We start from the raw sequence: 18,336 nt of genomic DNA on the forward strand, positions 1-18,336 counted from the left end.
GATTCTCCTGCCTCAGCCTCCCAAGAAGCTGGGATTATAGGTGCATGCCACCATACCTGGCTAATTTTTATATTTTTAGTAGAGATGGGATTTCATCATGTTGGCCAGGCTGGTCTCAAACTCCTGACCTCATGTGATCCACCTACCTCAGCCTCCCAAAGTGTTGGGATTACAGGCGTGAGCCACTGCACCCGGCCTATTTCCTAATATTTGACTAAGTATTAATATCTTTAATATATAAAGTTCATACAAATCAATAAAATGCAAACACCCAAACAGAAAAATATATGTATAAAGCAGTTTTTCCTCTATTCCCCTCTAATCACAACCCACTAAAAAAATATAAATAATGTTAAAAGAGGAGTATGTATCCTCCCCCATTATTCTTTATACTTATCCAATTCCACTTACAGGTTTAGGATTTGCTCTGCTTAGTTATACTAAAATGGAATAATATTATAGTCATTCTGAAGCTTCCCACCCCCTAAAATATCGCAAATGTTCTTCCACAACAATACAGATAGATCACATTCACTTTGTTCTACAGTTGAACAATATTCTACAATATAGGTATTAGATGATGTATTTAATCATTCTCTTATTGAAAGACATTCAAGTTGTTTCCTGTTTTCTGCTACTACAACTAATGCTGCAGTAACCGTATCTTTGTACCTATAACTTTGCACTCTGGGGCATTTATTTCTTTAGGATTCTGGGTCCAAGAATATGTATATTTTTAATTTTAAGATATATTGTTAAACTGCTTTCCAAAAAGATTGTAAAAATGCTCATTTCCAAAGGTAATATTTATATGGCTGAGTTTCTAACTTGTTATCCTTTACTTAAAAAAAGTCTAAGGTGCAAAAGCAAAGGAAGAAATCATAAATGAAGAGATTGATATGTGCAACTAAATAAAAATGATAAAACTTCCTCATGTCAAAGCATTATACATTTTTTAAATTAAAAAGCAGATAAAAGAAAAACAAATGAGAAAATATGAAATGTCTACGTTTTAAGACCTTTAATATGTGAAAAATCCATATAAATGAATCAAATGCAGCTGGGCATGCTGACTCATGCCTATAATCCCAGCTACTCAAGAGGCTGGAACAGGAAGATCCCTTGAGCCTAGGAGTTCAGTGCTGAAGTGGGCTATGACCATGTCACTATACTCCAGTCTGAGCAACAGAGCAAGACCTTGTCTCTTTAGAAAAAAATAAATAAATAAAAATCAACAAAATGCAAACACCCTCCCCCCAAAAATGAGAGAGGAAATGAATATATATAAATCACAAGGTAGCCAATAAATGCATATTCAACCTCACTAGTTATTTTTTATTTTGAGACTGAGTTTCACTCTGTCGCCCAGGCTGGAGTGCAGTGGGGCAATCTCGGTTTACCACAACCTCTGCCTCCCAGGTTCAAGCAATTCTCCTGTCTCAGCCTCCCAAGTAGGTGGGATTACAGGCACATGCCACCATGCCTGGCTAATATTTCTATTTTTAGTAGAGATGGGGTTTCACCATTTGGGCAGGCTGGTCTCGAACTCCTGATCTCAGGTGATCCACCCACCTTGGCCTCCCAAAGTGCTAGGATTACAGGCATGGGCTGGTTGTGGTGGCTCACGCCTGTAATCCTAGCACTTTGGGAGGCCAAGACGGACGGATCACCTGAGGTCGGGAGTTTGAGACCAGCCTGACCAGCATGGAGAAATCAGGTATCTACTAAAAATACAAAAAATTAGCCGGGTGTGGTGGTGATGCATGCCCGTAATTCCCAGCTACTTGGGAGGCTGAAGCAGGAGAATCGCTTGAACCCAGGAGGCAGAGGTTGCAGTGAGCCAAGATCATGCCATTGCACTCCAGCCTGGGCACCAGAGCAAAACTCCATCTCGAAAAATTAAAAAAAATAATAATAATAATAACACAGGCATGAGCCACTGTGCTTGGCCTCACTAGTTATTTTTTAACACAAAATTTTAAAATGAGATTTTTCCCCCTAGAGGCAGGTGCCACTATGCCTGGCTAATTTTTTTTTCTTTTCAGAGATGAGGTCTCCATATGTTGCCCAGGCTGGTCTCAAACTCCTGGGCTCAAGTGATCCTCCCGTCTCTGCCTCCCAAAGTGTTGGGATTATAGGTGTGAGCCACCGCACCTGGCCAGAAGCTTATAATACAAAGGGGCATTTATCATATCCTGCTACAAAACATCCTGGCAAAAGTATTAAAAGTCTTAAAGTACACAAGTACTCAGACCCAGGATTTCCACTTCTAGGTTATTTCTAGGGAAATTAAAGTTCTTACGAAGATTTCTATGTATGAATATTCCATGATATTACAGAAAAAAAAGCCAGAGATAACTTAATCGTCCCACAATCTAGTGTTGGAATAAATTATGATTTATCCACAATAGAAAGCCATGAAGTCACTAAAATCTTGTTTTTAAAGATAAGCTAATAAAAAATAGAAAACTGTTTATGAGAAAAAGGCCATAAAAATCTATGTACAATCTCAATTTTGTTATTAAGAGTATATATGCAAAATATCTTTCTATATTTTCTATATCTCCTGAATTTTCAATAGTAAATGCTAGACACATATAATTTAAAAATAAAATAATTTTTTGTGGGGGACAGAGTCTCACTCTGTCACCCAGGCTGGAGTGCAATGGCACGATCTCGGCTCACTGCAAACTCTGCCTCCTGGGCTGAAGCAATTCTTGTGTCTCAGCCTCCCGAGTAGCTGGGATTACAGGCATGCACCACCACACCTGGCTAATTTTTGTATTTTTAGTAGAGATGGGGGTTTCGCCATGTTGGCCAGACTGGTCTCAAACTCCTGAACTCAGAGGATCTGCCTGCTTCAGCCTCCCAAAGTGCTGGGATTACAGGTGTAAGCCACAGTGCAAAGCCAAATTTAAGTTTTTAGAAGAGTTATTCCTGTGTTAGTCTATTGTTGACTATCTAAAAGTGATTTGTATTTTTAATTTAAAATCCTTTGTCATTTGAGAATATCAATCAATGTGTTATTCAATAAATCCGCTTGGAACTTCATTACATTTAGGAAAGTACATTACATGGTGATGTAAGTCTCATATTCTTTACTGAATAGATGCTGATATATTTTCTAATATAAGCCTAGGATTCACATATTATATATCATATCCATATCAGCTAATGTATCAGCATATTTTCTAATATGTTTATATCACTGTGTTTAAGAAGCAAGGATGAATTTACAAAGAACTTACTAAAAAAGATAGGTGGCAGATGAGATTAATTTTATACTAATTTTATCATACCAGAGAAAAATTAAAAAGTTAAAAGCCTAAAACTTACCTCAAAGGTATGGTCTAGTCTGTATACTGACACTGAATTTACTGCACTGACTATCTCCAATACGCCATTGAAATTATTCAGATCTTGAAAAACTTGCAGAATTTCTATAATTCTACTTAGTATTGCCACCCGTTCTTCAAAATTCTCTGCTTCCACAATGCATCTAACAACAACAAAAATTCATGGCTTAGAAAAGTTTCACTTCACTCAGAAAACAAGTTAACTATGTGTAGCCAGAATTGTAGCTTAAATATGACTTAATATTATGGCTATTAGGAAGTAGTAAGATAGAGTAAATTAAAACTTACTTTTCGAACCAGAGGGTGAGATTTGTGGTATGGCGAATCATTTTTAATAAATTTGGAGAATTTATTTCTTTATCTTCTTTGGTCCACACACTCCCTACAAGTTCAGAAGGTTGAACTTTCCTATGGAATTAAAAATCAGTGCAACTTAACCTACAAAGAATTAGTATTACTTAAAGATCTTCTAAAACTTAAGAAAAAGACAACACAAAAGATAGATGAACACACATTTGAACAAGTAATTCTGAGAGGAATAGACCCAAATAGCTACAAACACGAAAACATAATTTATCTCTTACTCAAGGAAAATAACATAAAGCCACAATTAAATCCCTTTTTACTCTTATTAGACTAACAATAGTCTGATACTTCTGAATTGGTAAAAATATAATACAACAGGAATACCAATATGGAAGTAAAAATTGACACAACCACTTTGTAAAACAATTTGGCAAGATCTCATTGTACTGAAGAGACATAAACCTGATGACTCAGCAATTCTACTCTTAGGTATGCATATATCCTAGATAAACTCTTACACAAAATTTTAAAAGTTGGGCACAGTGGCTCATGCCTATAATCCCAGCACTTTGGGAGGCTAAGGTGGATGGATCACTTGAGGTCAAAAGTTCAAGAACAGTGTGGCCAACAAGGTGAAACCCCAACTCTACTAAAAACACACAAAAAATTAGCCAGATGTAGTGGTGCATGCCTGTAGTCCTAGCTACTTGGGAGGCTGAGGCAGGAGAATATCATCTGAACCCAGGAGGAGGAGGCTGCAGTGAGCCAAGATCACACCACTGCACTCCAGCCTGGGCAACAGAGGGGAACTATCTCAAAACAAACAAACAAACACACAAAAAACAAAGTTATAAGAAAATGTTTGCAAGAATGTTCAGTGAAGCATTATCTCCAAGAGTGAAAAATCCCAAACGACCTAGAGGCTCATCATCCAGAGACTGAATAAATTGTAGAGTATAAATATAATGGAATACTACACAGCATCTAAAATAAGCTAACTAGAACTGTATTCATTGACTTGAACAAATGCCAAAAACAATTTAAGTAAAAAGCATGTTGCAGAATGATACATAAGTATATGCAGTTTAAAAAATGTGCAAAACAAGCTGAGGTGTAGACCTACAATCCCAGCTACTTGGGAGGATGAGGTGGGAGGATTGCTTGAGGCCAGGAGTTTGAGACTATCCTGGACAACATAATGAGATCCTATCTCAAAAAAATTAAATAAAATAAAAACAAAGGGCACAGTAGTTCCCGCCTGTAGTTCCTGCTACTGAAAGACTGAGGTGCGAAGACTGCTTGAGCCCAGAGTTTGGGGATGCAGTGAGCTATGACCATACCACTGCAGCCCAGCCTGGGTGACAGAGTGAGACCCCACCTTAAACAAACAAACAAAAAAACAGCTGGGCACTATGGTTCACACCCATAATCCTGGCATTTTGGGAGGTTGAGGTGAAAGGCCAACTTGAGGCCAAGATCAAGACCATCCTGGGCAACACAGGAAGACTTCATCTCTATGAATTTTTTTTTTTTTTAATTAGCCAGGTATGGTGGTGTGTGCCCACAGTTCTAGCTACTTAAGAGTCTGAGGCAGGAGGACTGCTTGAGTCCAGGAGTTCAAGCCTGCAGTGAGCTATGACTGCGCCACTGTACTCCAGCCTGGGCAACAAAGTCAGACCTTGTTTCTTTAAAGAAAAAAAAAAAACAAGTACAAAACAATGCTATATATTGTTTATGAATCTCTGTGCCTGTACATAAATTATAAAGACATTTAAAAAAATAGTAAGCATCAAATTCAGGGTGGTGATTTCTTACGGGAAAGAGAACAGTAAGATTGGGGAGAATTATATAAAGGATTTCAATTTTATCTAAAATGTTTTTGTTGCTCATGAATATTCACTATATTAAAGTATTTAATTAAAACTCAAACAGATAAAATCTGCTCTCTGTATCATTGTATACAGTGAGTCAGAATTATATAATTTAAAAACTGGTCAAGTACAGTGGCTCACACCTGTAATCTCAGCACCCTGGGAGGCCAAGGCAGGAGAATTGCTTCAGGCCAGGAGTTAGTGGCCAGCCTGGGCAACACAGTGAGGACCTATCTCTATTTGTTTTTTTTCACTGACCAGTGGCATTGCCATTAATGGCCTACAGACTTGGTTATTCATTAAAAAAATATTTTTTCATCAGTAGATTTGTGTACAAATAAGTACTTACTAATAGTTTCTGAAATGTTTTCTTAAAGTAGCTCTATTATTTCACCAGAAATTTAGCTCAAAAGGCTGGGCGCAGTGGCTCATGCCTGTAATCCCAACACTTTGGGAGGCTGAGGTGGGTGGATCACTGGAGGTCAGGAGTTTGTGACCATCCTGGCCAACATGGTGAAACCCTGTCTCTACTAAAAATACAAACAATTAGCTGGGCATGGTGGCACACACCTGTAATCCCAGTTACTCAGGAGCTGAGGCAGGAGCATCACTTGAACCCGGGGAGGCAGAGGTTGCAGTGAGCCGAGATCACACAACTGCACTCCAGCCTGGGTGACAGAGTGAGACTCCAACTCAAAAAAAAAAAAAAAAAAAAAAGAAGAAGAAAGAAATTTAGTTTACAAATGATGTCAATATTAGGTATTTATTTTTCTATGTCCTGAAAGTAGGTCCACATGAAGTGATGTGTATTTTTTTTCTGGTGTCCATTCATGTAACAATTATACATTGTGAGAAAAAATGTGATGCAGTACTATTTGCTTTTTTACCTCAAGTAACAAATGTGATGCAGTACCATTTGCTTTACCTCAAAAAATCAAGTTACCTTCATTTCTACCTATCACAAATCCCACAACATAAACAAAGCTACCTGGATTCTAAATTACTTAAAATATGATATTCTGAGTCAGATGCTGACAACTTCTGGTGGGTGGGCTAAAAGTCTGGTTCTGAACAGCATAGCCAGTGCAACTTAGGCAAATTCTAAAGAATGTGAACATAATATTGTAAAGGTATGTTACTATATTACCCATTAGCACTAAATTTTATATACTCTTGCTTTTCCCTGTGTAATCTCTATTTAAAAATTGGCTGCTAATCAGGATAACTCCCTGGGGATGTTTTTATTTTATTATTGAGACAGGGTCTTGCTCTGTCACTCAAGCTGGAGTGCAGTAGCATGATCTCGGTTCACTGCAGCATTGACCTCAAGCTGCCTTCCCGCCTCAGCCTCCTGAGCAGCTAGGAGTACAGGTCCGAGCCACCATGCCTGGCTATTTTTTGTAGGATAGGGTTTTGCCATGTTGCTCAGGCTGGTCTTGAACTCCTGGTCTCAAGTGATCTGCCCACCTAGGCCCCCTAAAATGCTAGGATTACAGGCATGAGCCATCATGCCCAGCCAAGCATATTTATATTTTAAAAGGGGCTCCTATGCTACTCACAATAACTATGACATGGAATCAACCTAAATGTCCAATAATAGATGGATGAATAAAGAAAATGTGGTATATATACACAATGGAATATTATTCGGCCATAAACGTGGATGAGCCTGGAGGACCTTATGTTAAGCAAAATAAATCAGGCACAGAAAGAAAAGTATAATATGTTCTGACATATTTTTTAGTTTCATATACATAAACTAAAAAATTATGAACTCAAGGAAGTAGAAAGTAAAACTGCAGCTATTAGTGGCTGGGAAGGATTGGGAGGAGGGGAAAACAGAGTGGTTGGTATAGCAAAGTTTTTGATGGAATGATAACGGTAGTGATATTGTTCGACAGAGAGCTGTTACATGCAAGACCTATACCCTTCACAGGAGCCTGAGTTGTAAATGAGAAAATAAAACCCCTCTCACACAATATTCTATTCACTTAGCTGCTAAGAGCCTAGCATCCATACCACCTGACTTGGCTGACTGACCTCAAAATAAACTAAGCTGAGAAATTATCAGGAGTTGGAGAGGGGTGGCGGACTTGAAAATCTTCTTCTTGCCATTCCTCTTGTGACGGATTGCTAGTCCCTAATATAGGCCTAAATAGTGATATAAACTTTTACTTACAGGACAGACTAATTTAAAACTGCTATGACCTTTCCTCTAAGCCCATGAGAGTAGATGAGGTATTTTTAAGTACTCATGAATAATCTGCAATATGTTTCGAATATAACGTTCAAGACTCTTAAAAATAAAGCAAGAAATTAACATTGTCTACCTGTAGAGATCAGACTCCAAAAGTGTAAGCTGACGTGCAATTTCTATTGGATGAAGTGTCATGAGATCAAATGTTTCAAACTGTCCTGGTCTGCTGATATGCCATTCAATTGGTGGAGGTGGACTTTCAAAGGTAATATTATGGCTTATTCCATTTGCCTGAGCTTGCTTCTTCCTCTTGATGATCTTAGCAATTGACTCTACCCATTTCTTCATAGCTTTCCCTGGAAAAAAAACATATAAACAAAAATGCCTTTTACTTGACAGACATGACTGCAAATCTTCATTTAATTCTTAACTTTCACCCAGTTTCAACAATTACTAACTCATGGCCAATTTTTATTTTATCTAACCCTATTCATGCCCTCCCTTTATTTCCTACAAATCCAAGACATCATATTTCATTCATATTTAAGCATCTCTAAAACACTCTCTAATAACCACAATACCATTATCACATGTAAAACTGACTTCTTAATACATTGTTATCTTCAAGTATTTTGTTACTGTTCACATTTCTCTGATTGTTCCATAAATATTTTTCTTTTTTTTTGAGACAGGGTCTTGCTCTGTGGCCCAGGCTGGAGTGCACTAGTGCAATCTCAGCTCACTGCAACCTCCACGTTCCAGGCTCAAGCAATCCTCCCACCTCAGCCTCCCGAGTAGCTGGGACTGCCCACACCATCATGCCTGGCTAATTTTTGTATTTTTAGTAAAGACAGGGTTTCTCCATGTTGCCCAATCTGGTCTGGAATTCCTGGGCTCAAGCGATCCACTGGCCTTGGCCTCCCAAAGTGCTGGGATTACAGGCATGAGCCACTGTGCTTGGCCATAAATATTTTCTTATAGTTTGAAAAAGGATCTGAACAAGATTGCAGGTATTGCATTGAGTCAATGTGTCTCGAGTCTCCTTTAATCTTATCATTTGCCATGTTTTCCTGTCCTCTATATTTTCTGTAAACCAGAGATATAGTGACTTGATCTGATTCAGGATTAATTTTATGACACAAATACTTGTCAAGAATACTTCTAACAGGAAGCATATAATGTCTAGTTACCTTTTTGTGATGTTACCCATGCACTCATGATAGTTCCCTAGATTTATTATTTTGCTAGGAACTGAGAAATGGTGATATTCTACTATTCCTTCTTCACTTACTAGTTGAAATACTTCCACAAAAATAAACTTTCCCTCATGAACTATTTGGTTATCCTGAAGTATAACTAGTATAGAAAAGAACTTTGGACATTAATGTAACCATTTACTTAATTTATTCTAATGTGTCTGTGCATTTTAGAAGCTTCTTAGATTGTGTCTAATCCAGTGTTCTCATATAGAATATTAACTTTTGTTAGTTTGTTTTTTGTTTGTTTTGAGATAGGGTCTTTCTCTGTCCAGGCTGGTGTGCAGGAGTGCAATTCTGGCTCACTGCAGCCTCAACCTCTGGACTTAAGTGATCGTTTCACCTCAGCCTCCCAAATAGCTGGGACTACAGGCGCATGCCACCACACTCAGCTAATTTTCATATTTTTTGTAGAGACAGGGTTTTGTCATGTTGCCCAGGCTGGTCTGGAACTCCTGGGCTCAAGCAATCAGCCTGCCTCTGCCTCTCAAAGTGCTGGGATATTCTAGGTGTGAGCCATTGCACCAGCCTAGAATACAATTTTAAAATGTAGTATTAGGAACAATTTTAAGGCACACATAAAAATGTATCATAAACATCTGAAAGTACAAACAAAGGAGTAACATTCTTAACTTTCAATAAATTCCCCTTAAAGAACAAGTAGAACACAAAATAAGTTATGCTTGTCATAGTATTTATAAAGCCCTATCATGCCAGATAAAACATACATGTTCTCGATTCAATAATATATATTTGATGACCCACATGTTTAAATGTTCATGACCTAGGGTTTCATTTCTTGGGCTATGATTCTGAAACTTCAAGTAGAAAACTATCTTTCAGGTGTCAAATATACCAAAAACATTTCCAGAAGATGTAAATATTGTAAGAGCTGTTAATCACCCAAAATTAAAGAGCAAGATTAAAGAAAATAAGAAAACATAAAATTACACATATTTTTATTCAGTTGAAGAAATGGCAACCTTGCAATGAGATAAAATTAAATAGCTTAATTTTATTAAAAAGGACTTTTGACTTCTTTAAAAGAAATATTCTCCTCAAAAACTTGAAAAGGCAAGGTTCTAAGATCTCAGATGATTCTAAACATATTGTGAGCTCCTTGGCGTCTATAAAAAACTTTTCAATGTTATTTCAGCTTTTTTAAAATGAAAAATGCTGGCCAGGCGCAGTGGCTCACACCTGTAATCTCAGCACTTTGGGAAGTTGAGGTGGGTGGACCTGAGGTCAGTTCGAGATCAGCCTGGCCAACATGGTGAAATCCTGTCTCTACTAAAAATACAAAAATGCCAGGCATGGTGGCACGTGCCTGTAGTCCCAGCTACTTGGGAGGCTGAGGCAGGAGAATCACTTGAACCTGGGAAATGGAGGTTGCAGTGAGCCGAGATCACACTACTGCACTCCAGCCTGGACAACAAAGCAAAACTGTTTCAAAAGAGAGAGAGAGAGAGAGAGAGAAAGAGAGAGAAAGAAAGAGAGAGAGATAGAAACAGTTTAGTTTCTTAAAGTCACACAAATTTGGAAATAAACTCATGTGCAATATAAGATTCAATCAAACCTTTAAATAATATACCTCTTACACTTGAAATGAAGGATTCTAGTCTTTCAAGTAATTCCAAATCTCTTTCAAAGTCATAAAAATGATGTTCAACCCAATGCCGAAATACATTTAAGATCCTGGTAAAATGGAAAGAAACATATTTTAGTGAAACCTAAGTGTTCAATTACACTTCTTCACTTCTCTAATGCCATTATATACAAGGGTCAATATAATATTCAAAGACTCTCAAATCTGTATTTAATTAACACCTTAAGTGCTTCAATTACAAGAGAAGAGTAGGTCTCCGAACTGTGTATTACTTATTAATAAAACATATACTCTTAAAATATTTATAAGCATAAAAATAGTGGTTTCTGTGCTTCCCATTTATGTTAAGGAAAAGTACCTTTCTTTTATTCATATGTAGAAAACTAATGCTCTATATTACAAAAGCTATTTTAAGTTCTTAAAAAAGCAGTTTTTAAGATTTAAATTTTGATATATTTTTCACTTAAAATGGAAAACCAACTAAAATGTACTGCATCTGGTTCTAAATCCAAGTGCTATCATCAAATTTCTTTTTCTTTTCTTTTTTTTTTTTTTTTTGAGACAGAGTTTCGCTCTTGTTGCCAAGGCTGAGGTGCAATGGCGCGATCTTGGCCCACTGTAACCTTCACCTCCCGGGTTCAAGCAGTCCTCCTGCCTCAGCCTCCCAAGTAGCTAGGATTACAGGTGCCCACCACCAGGCCCGACTGATTTTTGTATTTTTAATAGAGACAAGATTTCACCATGTTGGCCAGGCTGGTCTCAAACTCCTGACCTCAGCTGATCCTCCCATCTCAGCCTCCCAAAGTGCTGGAATTACAGGCATGAGCCACCAGGCCCAGCCTACCATCAAATTTATATGTAATCTACAAATATGCCTACAGTCTCTTATTTCATTTCAAAAGACAAAAATAGAAGAACTATTTTGTTTTACAGTATCACAAAAATGATTACCTATCACCGTGCAAAGAGATTTAATCAACTATGCAAATGGAAAGGAAAGGTAAGGTAAGGGGAGAGGGAAGAGGCAGGAAATAGAGGAAGAAGAAGGGAAAGGGAAAGGGAAGAAAGGAAGAAAAGAAGGAAACTAATAAGCAAGACATGGAGAGAAAATATTTGCAAAACGTTTATCTGACAAAGGACTGGCATTTGGTCCTACTCAATATACTCCTACAACTCAGTAATAAAAAGACAAATATCTCAATCAAAATTAGACACAGGATTTGAACAGATTCTCCACAAAATATGAATGAAATACCACTACATACAGCAGTATGGCTAAGGCATAAAGACTGACATTACTAAACGTTGGTGAGAGTATGAAGTAACTATAACTCTGATATATTGATGGTGAGAATGTTTGGGAAGTTTTGGCAGTTTCTTTCAAAATTAAACACAAACCTACCTTATGACCCACTCACTCCACTCTGAGCTATTTACCCAAGAAAAGTGAAAAATATTCACTTTTTTTTAAGACTGGCAAGATAAAGTCCATAGCAGCCTTATTCATAATAATACAAAACTAGAAAAAGTCCATGTATCTTTCAGTGGGAAAAATGAATAAACTGATATATTCATATAATAAAACACAACCTCACAATACACTGACATACAAGCAAAACCACAGATGAAATTCAAAAGCATGTTGAATGAAAGAACACACAAAATTGAGTTTGTAAGAATGAATTTATGTAAGAATCTAAAACAGATAAAACTAATCTATGGAGGGAGAAATCAGAACATTGCCTTTGGGCAGTGGGAACAAAACCTGATTAAGAAGGAACATAAGGAAACTTTCTGGAGTGTAGTAACATTCTATACCTTGAAAGGTGTTTGAATTATAGAGATGCATGTTTTTGTTAAAACTCAACAAAAGTACACTTAAAATGTATCTTCTCTCTTCAGTGGCAGCAAGAAAAAAATGCATTTCATTATATGCATATTTTAGATAAACAAACACTGAACTGTTAATGACATACGAGTTGAAGTATTTAAGGAGTGTACTTCAAAATTCATGCAAAAATTAATGAGCTGACAGATGAATGATAAATGAATAGATATATAAATAGATAACAACAGATGAATAGCTATCTAGGTGGTGAGTTTATGGGTGTTCATTGTAAAATTCTTTCAATTTTGCTACATGTTAAAATTTTTCATAATAAAATGTTAGAAAAATTACTACCATCCATTTTACTAAAAATCTTTCGATATTTATATAACAAGTTTAATGTCTTGGCTTGGATTTCAGAGTTTTCAACTCCACCCACCTCCATATAGGTAATCTCATCTACTACTTCTTGCAATATACAATGTCTACATTTCTCTCAGGTCAATGTCCTTACCTGTGTCCTCAGCACATCATTCTCATTTCTGCCATCTTGCCTTTGTTCATACTATTTCCTATAATCCTGAATACATAAACCACCTTTCTACCTATCTAACACCTATACATCCTTTAGGGGCAATCTCAGATTTACCTTCTCCAAGATGCCTTCCCTAATTACTCTGGCAGAATATTTGCTAGTCCTGCAATTTTATAGAGATGTATTTTTCTAAGTCATTAAACACTCCAAGCAGAACAACACATAAGAGTTTCATGTGTCTTTTTTTTCCCCAATAAGGTCCCCAATAAATCCATAATATGACAGTCTATGTTACTTCTGTACTTAGCATAGTTATAAGTACAGGACTAAGAACACAGCAAATGCTTAGAAATAAATACTTAAAGAACTTATATGACTGAGAATCAAAGACCATAATCTCATCTTCTTAGACAAAGAATGACATGTCAAAAAAAAAAATTTGGTGAAAGACATATATCTGGAAGCACTATTTTTCCACTAAAACTGCATTTATTTGTGGCAATTATCTTGAGAAATAATTAATATACTCAGTTCCAAAATTACAATTTATTGGTCAACAGTAATCTGGGAAACTTGAAATTTAGAGAGAAAAAATATTTAGATTATATATAATTAATAAGATAACTTGGTTTCCAATGGAAAGGGGTAGATAATACTTTGGTTACTTGGACTGTAAAGAGGGCTAATCAAAGGAGCTTCCAATTTTCAAAGTGGTACACAAAGTGCTTAGTGGTACACACACACACAGGCTAAGAAAATCAGACATAAGTCTGAATCTTGTCCTGCCACTCTCTATATATAACTTAGCTCAAATTACTTTATCTTGCTAAGTTTCGATTTCCTTACATATAAAGTGAGAATAGTAATCAAGTTCCAAGAATGAGATAAAAAAGACTAAGCATTTAGGGTACTGCCTGGCACACAGTAGTATTTAACAACTGGAAGCTTCTATAATCAAATATATTCTTAGAAATTATTGCAGTGATTTCTTAAAGTAACAAATGTCTATATATTTTGTGAGAGATAAGTGGGAAAAGGTCTAGAACTTCCACAAATACTATAAATTGTAAAAAAGCCAGGATTACTAGATGATCACAAAGGGAAATAAAGGAAAAAAAGTGTAAAAAAGATTGACAGCAGGCAAGCTCACATGAAATTTAAAATTTTTACTTATAATAACAAATAGGTACCCTGTTATGTAAGCATAACATATCACATGCCAGAGATATGTAATCATAAAAAAGTTAATCATAATAAAGGAATTGCTGATTTTTTAGGTTTAATAATGATATCCGATTTTTAAAAATAAGAGTCCCTATCTTCTAGGGATACATAGGAAAATACTTACAGATCAATTATGTTGCCTAGGATCTACTTCAAAATAATCATGGGGTGGGGTGTTTAAATTTGTAGGGAAACAGATGAAACAGTGCGTTGATAATTAATGAAGGTGGCAGATCAATAAATGGGTTTATTATATTCTTCTATCTGCTCTTGTGTCTTGTAAAACAGGATATTTAAACAGTTGAATTTCTTCAGGGTATTAAATCGCTTCACTGAGAAAGAACTTTTTTACTTTAACTTAACTGCTTTGAAGTTAAAAATAATACCTATATTTGAACTTTTAAAAGCTAAAAACTTTTGTGTTAACTATATGTTGAAAACTGAATGACACATTAAAAAATATATATATATGTATGTATACATATGATATTCAAGCCAAACCTAAGTTGTACTGGTTGGACGTATTCCTTGCGAAATCTTTTAAGGTCTGCACTGATTGGCTGCTCGCCTTTCTCTATTGCCAATTTGTCTGCATCAGTAGGTTCTGGCTCTGGAATTTCAAAGCTAAGAAGAAAAGCAAAAGGAGAAAAATCTGTTCATACATAATGAAAATACAAGGAGGAAAATATTGTGACCAAGCAACCTTCTTTCCTACCACTTTTTTCCAAAGTGGATTACTATTAAACTTCCCTTAAAGTATGATATACTACAAAAAACTATTCTTTGGCTATACAAAACTAAGGTTTTGTATTCTAACTTCTATAAAAACTCAAGATTTGTCTGTTAGCACTGATCAATACAGAAAAGGTCCATGGAAAAGAGCCAAGAAAAGAATTCATAAGCAATTTAAAGAACATGACAGAAATGGCTTATCTAATAATCTGTCCTTAATACTTATATTATTAAAATGAAAATAGGCTAATAAATTTCTTTAACTAAATGAGTACAAATTCAAACAGAGGGCCAAAATTGAATATTTAACAATATTTAAAGAATTTACCTAAGTGGTAAGATAAAAATTTAAAAACTTGCTCAAACATAGGAAATACAGCTGAACTATAAGTCTGACAAGTTTGCCTTCCTTATTCTGAACATGGAAACAGAACCAAGTAGATCTTCACAGCACATTACACTGACTCAGTCTGGTAAATTTAGTTTCATAAAACAACATAGTGATAGAGGTCTAGAATTATATCTTGATAATACAGTTATTAAGCTTTGTTATAAGTAGTAAGTTTTAGTAAGTTTTAAAATGTAAAACAAAACATCAGTTTGGAGTCCAGATTCTATATTTTAAACTATAAAACATTTACAATGTCACTAAAATACTAAGTAAAAACAAATTCAACCCAACACTAATTTTTAAAAGTTAATCGTAATAAAACAATTGCTGATTTTTTAGGTTTAGTAATATTTTATTTTTAAAAATAAGAGTCCATATCTTCTAGAGATACATAGGAAAACATTTTTTTTTTTTAAGATGGGGTTTCACCATGTTGGCCAGGCTAGTTTCGAACTCCTGACCTCAGGTTATCCACCCACCTCAGTCTCCCAAAGTTCTGGGATTACAGGCGTGAGCCACCATGCCTGGCTAGGAAAACATTTATAGATTAATTATATTGTCTAGGATCTACTTCAAAATAAACATGGGGTGGAGTGTTTAAATTTGTAAGGAAACAGATGAAACACTGAGTTCATAATTATTGAAGGTGGTTGATGAATAAATGGGTTTATTTATTATATTCTTCTTTCTGCTCTTGTACATGTTTTGAAAGTTTTCGTAACAAGTTTGTTTTAAAAGTAGAAAGTATTTGGCAAAGTAGCCTAATCCAAAAAATAAAGTGGTAAGTAGAAGAGTCTCTTTTAAGAAAGTATCATTTTACTGTACAGAACAATATTCATTGAAATACAGTGCTTTTATCCTCTAAATTATTATGTCTGATTACTACTTGAAATATTTCTAAGAGCTGGAAAGATCTCTTTTATAAACAGATTTTAGGGAGTACTCTATTTGAAGGGAAGAGTAATACTGCCAATTTAATGCCAAATAAAGTATGTTCAATAATTACTTGAGTATTTATTAGTTACTAGGCACTTTATAAAATACAGTTAATTTTTCACAAAATGTCAATATAAGTGAAATACATATTTTTCTTACCGTTCAATCAGTAAGCTCAGCAATTCCTGTGGTTTACAAAATGAACGATACGTGGTAAGAAAAGTACGAACAAAATTGGGATCTGAAAAGGTAAAGCATAAAATAGGTTTTATGTTTAATGTATTCAGTTTAATTAACTCAAAAGTACCATATTTGGAGGCCTTCCTCCCTTTTTCTTTTTACTTTGGTTCCGTGGCTTTTCCTGCCAATCATGATACTGGCAGGATACCATGGTATCCCTGCCATATACAGACCAATACTGACTGACATAGAGAATATATCATGGTATATTCTTAATAAACGAGGATTGTTTTCAAATTTGAAATTCATAAATATGTAAATTCTATGAATATTTATTCAAAATTAATGAAGTTAACAATATTACATTTTTAGACATTTAATTCTTTCTCTTATTTATTCCTTTTGTTTTTGCAGTTTTTGTTTTTTTTGAGATGGAGTCTTGTTCTGTCACCCAGGCTGGAGAGCACTGTCGTGGTCTTGGCTGACTGCAACCTCCGCCTCCTCGGTTCAAGCAATTCTCCTGCCTCAGCCTCCTGAGTAGCTGGGATTACAGGCACATATCACCACACCCAGCTAATTTTTTTGTATTTCTTTTAGTAGAGATACGGTTTCACTATGTTGGTCAGGCTGGTCTCGAATGCCTGACCTCGTGATCCACCCATCTCGGCCTCCTAAAGTGCTGGGATTACAGACGTGAGCCACCGTGCCTGACTTTTTGCAGTATTCTTATATTTTGGAGGCAATCTATTTTTTCCCCAAGCCTCAAATATTTTTGAGCATTCTTAAAAAGCTTTTGGGTCCCGGGCCCTAGGTCAGCACTTGCAATGAGTTTCACATACCTGCATACATATGATATGTTAGCCTTTCAATTAATTTCACCACAGTTCCTCCTTTAATAATGGGGATTCCACTCCTACTTTGCAAATTGTCTTCAAAAACAATGTTTTCCTCAGAGTCTTTTACTACAAAACGATATACTTCAGGACTTGGTAATCTCAGTGGTTGTTCATTTTCTTCTTTCAATAATACTGAATCTAACATTCGATCTAGAGTACTACGATAATGAAGAGAAATAAGGGCTGCCATCCAATTATTTTTTTCTTCAGCAGACTTTGCGGCAAATATTACGCTGTTCTCATCTTTGGATACTAACTCAAAAGCATGCTTGTACTCACAAGTATCTTCTTTATCACAAATCTGTATTTTCCTCATGACAAATTTTTCTTTTAACCTGTATTCTGCACTACTATAACCTGGAAGCCGAGTCTGGCCATGATTAGGCTTACAACTGATCATTAAGCCATCAAATAGAAAAATATGACGTTCATGTTTAGCACCGATTCTTGTCAATGGTCCCTCCATAATGAATTCATTACAACACTGTCCAATATCTTTGCCTTCCCATCCATCAATATTTTTCTGAATTTCATTCATTTTTTTGATAGCCAGGTGTTTGCTTCTTAATTGGTGACCATAAAAAGGACAAACAGGATCTCTAAACAAACAAACAAACAAAAATTAATTTAGCTTATTCAGTAGCTAGGCAACCCAAATGGTTTTAAGCATATACTATCTCAAATCAAGTGAGAAAAATATTAAATAACCAAACAGACTTTATACACAGTATTTAGTTCTGACTTTGCCACTAAATAATAATACATCCCTCGATTTCATTATTATGAAAGAGAAGTACTACCGGCTCTATAAGGACTAAAATTACAAAAAATCCTAAATTTCTTTCATAGACTATATTTTTAAACATTTATTAAGTCTACCCTAACAATACGACAATGTTAATCTTAAGACTAGGCTGGGTTAGCCAAGTGTAGTGGCTCAGACCCAATCCACAATCCCAGCATTTTGAGAGGCCAAAGCAGGCAGATAACCTGAGCCTAGGAGTTCAAGACCAGCCTGGGCA

At 35.8% G+C, this 18,336-nt stretch overlaps 1 protein-coding gene across 2 annotated transcripts in view; it reads right to left on the bottom strand.

Annotated features, from left to right (window-relative positions):
* SOS2 (SOS Ras/Rho guanine nucleotide exchange factor 2) overlaps positions 1–18,336 on the bottom strand; it is a 119,114-nt gene that overhangs the window by 21,227 nt on the left and 79,551 nt on the right. For both annotated transcript variants that reach the window (XM_012456256.2, XM_012456255.3), the window contains 7 exons: positions 17,258–17,913; positions 16,398–16,479; positions 14,681–14,803; positions 10,578–10,681; positions 7,864–8,086; positions 3,645–3,764; positions 3,337–3,499 (listed from right to left, as the gene is read on the bottom strand). In XM_012456256.2, the coding sequence (XP_012311679.1) occupies positions 3,337–3,499; positions 3,645–3,764; positions 7,864–8,086; positions 10,578–10,681; positions 14,681–14,803; positions 16,398–16,479; positions 17,258–17,913 (1,471 nt within the window). The remainder of the gene's footprint in view (positions 1–3,336; positions 3,500–3,644; positions 3,765–7,863; positions 8,087–10,577; positions 10,682–14,680; positions 14,804–16,397; positions 16,480–17,257; positions 17,914–18,336) is intronic.

The sequence above is a fragment of the Aotus nancymaae genome, unplaced genomic scaffold (assembly GCF_030222135.1).
Source record: "Aotus nancymaae isolate 86718 unplaced genomic scaffold, 86718_ANA_hifiasm-v0.15.2.pri h1tg000062l, whole genome shotgun sequence".
Lineage (NCBI taxonomy): Eukaryota > Metazoa > Chordata > Mammalia > Primates > Aotidae > Aotus > Aotus nancymaae.